The 6,709-nt window shown below is 33.9% G+C and overlaps 3 protein-coding genes across 3 annotated transcripts in view; all 3 read right to left on the reverse strand.

The window, feature by feature from the left end:
• Positions 1-1,686, reverse strand: part of LOC108756053 — a 4,262-nt gene extending 2,576 nt beyond the window's left edge. The window contains exons 1-2 of the mRNA XM_018499616.1: positions 1,511-1,686; positions 411-550 (exon numbers count right to left, since the gene is read on the reverse strand). Of these exons, the coding sequence (XP_018355118.1) occupies positions 411-550; positions 1,511-1,558 (188 nt within the window). The 5' untranslated portion in view covers positions 1,559-1,686. The remainder of the gene's footprint in view (positions 1-410; positions 551-1,510) is intronic.
• On the reverse strand, positions 557-1,504 carry LOC108756047. Its single transcript, XM_018499608.1, has one exon. The coding sequence runs from the start codon at positions 1,471-1,473 to the stop codon at positions 994-996; it is 480 nt and encodes a 159-aa protein (XP_018355110.1). The 5' UTR covers positions 1,474-1,504; the 3' UTR covers positions 557-993.
• A 4,826-nt stretch (positions 1,687-6,512) lies between the features above and the next one.
• Positions 6,513-6,709, reverse strand: part of LOC108755686 (probable ATP-dependent RNA helicase DDX23) — a 1,917-nt gene continuing 1,720 nt past the window's right edge. The window contains exon 4 of the mRNA XM_018498846.1: positions 6,513-6,520. Within this exon, the coding sequence (XP_018354348.1) occupies positions 6,513-6,520 (8 nt within the window). The remainder of the gene's footprint in view (positions 6,521-6,709) is intronic.

The raw sequence follows: 6,709 nt of genomic DNA on the forward strand, positions 1-6,709 counted from the left end.
AAAATATGATAATATAAATATAAAAAAATATAAATATACAAATATATGTAGTTCTCTTAATAAAAAAAATTAGCATTTAAATAAAAGAAAAGTCGAGTATGTCATAGTTGCACCGAAGGATTAAATATTTGTTATACTATTCAGGATCAAGAAGAGTTAAATGCTACACACTGATAGAATTATTATCACAATAAAAGGCAGTCTTATAATATATGTATATGAATTTACAAATTTTTTACAAACTTAAAAGTATGTCTAGAATAATGTGAAAATTTTTCTTCCTTTCTGTTCTTTATCTCATGTTCTTTATCAGTGTTTTTCTTTAATTATTTAACACATGTTAAATATATTATATTAGCAGACAAACTCTAAATATTGAAAATACTTTGGTTTCGATACAGTTTACAAACCAAATTGATGACAGGTAGGAAGGCAGATGTGTGTGTGTATGCGTACAAAATCCCAAGGTCTGCACCTGTATTACAGCAACTCTCTTATCTTTCTCTCTATCCTTTTTTTCCACCTGCGTCCTCCATCTCAAACGGTGAGACTGCAAGTAAAAAATATCTAGATATATACTAATAACGATGAGACTGCAAAAAATTGCCATAACGCTGCAGGATTATTTGGCATCTTCTGGATACATCTGGAGGTTGCTTGCTGATATTGAAACATAGCTCCATACTAGAATAGATTGGTTCGTAAGTCAAACATTTCCTGTTCTGCTTCAGTGAGGCAGAGAAAAAACAAGCAGAAGATAGACATCGATCCATAGACATCCATCCATAGATTGTCATATCAGCATTTATTGTATAGTGTTGTAGTTGATTAAACGCATTCTCTTATTAGGAGTTAATGCGGAGCATGGCCCATTCACTCAAACAAGCTACTTGAATAAGCTTGAAAATATGATTGAGTTTTTTGCAGATTTTCATATCTTTACAATGTTTCCATCATTATCTATGGAAAAAACTGTACACTTTCTAGGCCTAGTCACCGTTGCACGGACGATTTAATTGTACTCAGCTGCTGAAGGAAGTCCACTATACTGCTAAGATCTTCGCACAAGTTATCCCGCCAGAAATTCGTGTTCCTCGAGTCAGGATCATGACATCTCTCGAATTCTCGTTCAGTTCTATTATACAGGCCGCAGCTGCCGTATTCCACGTCCTTGAGGAGATGCTTTCGCAAACGCTGCCAACGAACTATCCTTGATAACTGCTTAGCCCGCAACTCGTATTCCGCCTTGTGTAGAGCGTGAGTCAACACGGCTTCCATATGGAAATCGCGTTTGGGGCTCCTATGGCACTTTAGCTTCTTCTGACGCACGTTAGTGATCCAGCTAGTCAATTGTTCCGTATGGCTCGGCTTGCCCATCTCAATCTCTCGCGGCCGATCGCGAATGTCTCTCGTGGCCGTGGATAATTGCGTCACACTTCCATAAGTAGGAACTATTCTTGCTCGCCCCATCATACAACTAAGTATTGATTTAAGTATCGAATACACCAACCTGTATCTGACTTGCGCTTAGTCGATCGCTCGCCAGCAGTAAAGTCATCTGAGGCTTCTTCTTCTTCTTAATTAAATTAATGGCTCCTGCCTTCCTGAGAGTTCCGGAGACAATACAGCCAGCGTTGCCTGAGGCGTATATAAGCGAGACCCAGCCGCACCATTAAGAGAGAACATGCAGAATGGCCGAGCGGTACTTGTAGTGGGGGCCTTATATATCCAAATGGTTGTCCTTAAGTGTAACCTTACGCGCTGGCGTGCAAAGTAGTTCCGCATTTGTGTCAAAGAATTTGTCCGACGCCATCGAATTTCTCGCTTATTAGCAGTACAATTCATTAATTCGTAATAGAAGGTGCCTTTGAGAATTGAATCGGGCGCGAATTACCGCTTGCAAAGCAAAAATCAATGCATTCCAGAAAACGGATTACGGCGTAGGAAATGAGTGCCGTAGGACAGCGTAGGCGACACGGCCCCTACAATCGTGTTGCTGCGTATTCAGTGTTGCAAGTGGGAAGTGTGCTTTTTACGCATGCGCGGCAGATCAATCGTGCACATATATACGAGTGATCCTACGCTATGTTTTAAAATTCACTTTGCTGAAAATCTACAGTTTACGTTACGTATACTATACATTTCAGCACTGGCAGTAAATTTTGCTCGTTTAAAAATCATTTCATCCTTGTTGTTTGTCAAATGTTTGAACGAAGACAAAAATGATGCTCATGAGTGTTGTCAGTATGAATCGGACTACGGCCTTGAAACATAACTTTAGTCGGTTTTTTTTTTAGCTGGAAAGTATATAGGAGTTGTTCCTCGCACAATGCGAGAGAATAGTGACTACATTTACGGTTACATGGGGTTCATTTAGGCCCATGGTTAACTTTTAAGCAAGATTTAACTTAAAATAAATTAAATCTCGGTTAAAAGTTAATCTTGAGTTGTGAAACTAGGCCTTAAATGAGCTCCATATAACCGTTGGTTAACTTAATCGAGGTTAGTAAAAGAAATCTTTAATAACATCCGTAGTTATGAAACAGGCCAATCAGAATCATTCCATTCTTCCGAGGAACAGCTATGATTGGCCAATTTCATAACCACGAATATTATTAAACCCGATTAAACGTGGCATGTAACAGAGGTTTAGATAACAATAAAAATAACACAGAAATCTATCAGAAATTTCGCATCCATGCATTCTAATACGGTTTTTCATAGAGATCATTCCTGTCACGCCAAATCTGATATGCACTTTTATTATAGAATATACACGTCACGTGACGTAAACTATAGTCTAAAGTTATCTAGAATATAAACGTAATTCCTGAACACACTGCTGAAAAGAATCCTGAATTTCTTGTGCAGTTCCTCATTGGAGAGAAAAAGAGAAAAATGAATGGTGCAAGAAGTTCAGTTGAAAAGAATTAATATAGATCTTTGGTATAATGTGATGGTAAGCCTTCATCAACGCAGGTAGTATTTATAATAAGTAGATAGTTGATAAAAATATATGATTAAAAATTTAATACTTTTCTCTTTTTTATATTAATCATATTCCTTTTATGTTAATTATTATACTATTAGGCCTAATTAATTATTATATATTTTTCTATAAGAGATACCTTGATGTGAGAAGACTCAATGATATCTATATATTCTTATGAATTTTTTTTTGGTATTCTATTGAAGTTACGCTCATGAGTGTATGAAAATACATTCCACCAATAACATTATGTGTACCATTACAGACGATCATTGCCATGTCTTTAGAGACGTACAGCCATTGTAAAACTCAATAATTTACGTCGATTTAAAAACTTCGACAAAAATAAAAATTGGAGCATACGTCGAATAGGGAGAGTAATAGAAGATACTATAAAAGAAGCTTTTAAGAAGCAAAAATTAAGATAATGAAACATAAAAAAACGTAAATATTTAGCTCTTTTACGTTTTGTTTCAATTTTTTTTCTTTCTATATATAGAAGCTTATTAACTTACACTTCTTACTCTCCCCTTACATTCAACTTACATTCCAGTTTTTATTTTCGCTAGGGATGATATATAAAAAAATAAAAAAGAAAAGAGAAATGCATGATTTTTTGTTGCATTGTTTTTATGTATGTACATTATTGTATATGTATAAAAATCAATATAAATATTAATATATAAAACATTTATAGAAATTTATATACATTTCTATAATATTTCAAAAATGATATTTAAATATATACGGTAAGTCAAGTAAGAGCGTGGTCGAGTTAATGTATAAAAAAATAAATAGTATTAAATAAAATTTTTATATATGTAGTACTCGATCAAATCAAAGATGCAATTACATTAGTAATGCGACCAGTCACCATCGGCATCGATAATTGGCATCTTCGAGGCATGCTTTCGACCAAATTAACGGCATATTCTAACGATAAGGTTCAAATCCGTCGAATCTCGCGAGATAGCTGCTTTAAAATGTAAGTGCGTTTTTCACGAAGCTTGTGCTTAATGTATGCCCACACATTTTCGATAGGATTTGCGTCGGGCGACTGCGACGGCCAATCCAGTGTAATTATGCCAGATTGCTGTTTCCACTCGGTACAGAGCTTGCTGCGATGTTTGGGATTGTTGTCCTCGTGCAGAATCCAATCCTCATTTTTGTCGATGAACCAACGTTCGGCAGACGGTAACAAAACCTTTTTGTAGATTTCGAGCATTTTCTCGGTGTTCAGGTTGCAAGTAAACAAGTACAAAATGCCGAAACTCTGCTTTGAAAAGCAGCTCCAAAGATGCACCTTTACTCCATGTTTAACGGTCCGACAATTTTATTTCTGGAAGTTGACCAGGCTCGTTTGAGGGTACAACGTGCCCATATGGAACATTCGTCAGTAAAAATTACATTGCTAGTCTTGATCAATGTTCTCGCGCGCCCAAGCGAGTCGCTTCATGTTTTTCATTCAACAGAGGTTTCTTCACTGTGTTGCACCATTTTATGTTATTAGCCTTGAGATAGGTTCGAATAGTTTCATACGATATATCTAAACCCTTCTGCTTCAATTTTGCTTGTCCTTGACGCAGTGTTAAGCCAGGATTCCGCGAAAACAGATTCACTATTTTTTTATAGTCTTTTTTGTCCACTTTGCATATCGAGCCACGTTCCGGTAAATCATCGACATTTTTTGCCACATTATACCGCTGCACCCACTTCTGTACGAATGATTTCGACTTTTTCATATATTTAGCAGCAGCTAATTGTGACATTTTTGGACCTTTCGGGTGAGTACAGAGGAACACAGCTTCATAGCGTGATGCGTATTTGGTACTCATGGCACTTAATGTGATTCTCTTAAGAAAGTTCAATGATAACTGAATCTTCCTTGATAGTGCATCAAGGACAAAGGTGCCCTCTATGGATTCATGATAGATTTAGGGCGATATCTTTTATTAGCTTTGAGTAAGGCCGACCACGCTCTTACTTGACTTACTGTATTTAATTAATACTTAAATAATATTTAAATTTATTATATCGACATAATAAATTTAAGTATTGTTTAAGTATTAAATATATATTTAAACATCATTTCTGAAGTACTTAAAATTTATTAAGAGTTTTATAATCTGAGATTACAAAGATTATTGAAATAAACTTAAAGTATTTCTTAAAAATAGTAATTATATCGCCACTGTTTTGATTGATTGATCACATTATATGTATAAACGTATACATACATCTAATGTGATCAATCAATCAATAATTAAAATATCACTAATCAGCAGTTTCTACACAATATCGTTATTCATATACAAAAATTTTTTGCAATTAAAGTAGAACATACGATAACATCAAAATGACGTTAAATTGAATCAAAAAGTGATTGATCAAAAAGTGACTTTTAATTAATAAACATTTTGCAGCCATTTTAACGTCAATTTAATGTCATGATGATTTTGTATTCTGTTTGGATGTTTTTCAATTTATTGCATCGGATAGATTTTAGAATATTTCTACTGAAACATTTCATATAACATTTGCAGGATCCTTAAGCTTTATGTTGCAACATTTCATATGATATATTGCTGAATTTTTTATGCTGCAACATTTTACAGCATCGTTTTAGAATTGCATATAAAAAGTGAAACATTTCTGAAAACTTTTCGCAACAATCTGTGTATTTTATAAAACAAAATGTTGTATATTTTATAAAACAAAAATATTTATATCCAATATATAGATTAAAAAATTTATTTTTTATGATCAGATATAATAATGTTTCGCAAATAAAAATTATACTACGCAAATAAAATATTATTATCTTATATATTATGTACATTATTTTTATTAAGTATATTTTAGAAATCGTATTTACATTATATTAATGAAATTACAAATACTAAATAAAATCATGCAATCAAAACACTATTTTACACTATTTTATTGGCTATAGCGTCACATTTTACCGTGCGGTAAGCGTTTCCGCGTCCAGCAGGCCTATTCTCTCAACGTAAATTTCGTTATCACGAAACGCTGCTGCGCAGCTCTTTCATTATGGTAAAAAAGCTGCGCAGTGGCGTTATAATAACAAAATTTGCATTAAAAGTTACAGAATAGGTTGGGCTTCTATTCTCGAAAAATATTGCATACGAAAAGTTAAGGAAATACTATAGTACGCATTACATATACTAGCATTTTCCTAGTTTTTCGTATGCGATACTTATCAAGAATAGGGGCCCAGTGTAGAAATCGTAGTTGCATTCTGCAGAAAGTTTATTTTGCAACTATTGGAAGTTCATCACGCTGATTGGATTATACTTTTAGATCTAGATGAAGTATGGTTCTATCTTAGCAGATAATCATAAAGAGGTTGTAAAACTATTGTTTTCTGCATTATCAAAAGGATTTCCGATTCATTTAAGAGTCATAGTACCATAAATATTCGTTCCGAATTACACGTGATCGAAGCGTATAGAACATAAACGCATAAACTGCCTCAAGTCAAAATAGAAGCAGTGAAAAGTTAATGCACTGAAAAGAAAGCCTTTACATTGTGCACTTGATATGGGTGCTAACTATATAAATAACTTTCTATTGAATTATTTTAATTTTAGCGATAAGAGTGTATATATAAACATACAGTACCAGTTAAAATTATATCACCTTTCGATTTTTTTAGCATAACTTTTGTGAATTGATTGCGCTCAAATTTATACAGTA

Source organism: Trachymyrmex septentrionalis, unplaced genomic scaffold, assembly GCF_001594115.1.
Source record: "Trachymyrmex septentrionalis isolate Tsep2-gDNA-1 unplaced genomic scaffold, Tsep1.0 scaffold126, whole genome shotgun sequence".
NCBI lineage: Eukaryota > Metazoa > Arthropoda > Insecta > Hymenoptera > Formicidae > Trachymyrmex > Trachymyrmex septentrionalis.

What these genes read in the sequence shown, in the direction of transcription:
- LOC108756047 (XM_018499608.1), bottom strand. Translation starts at nt 1,473, where the DNA reads ATGATGGGGCGAGCAAGAATAGTTCCTACTTATGGAAGTGTGACGCAA.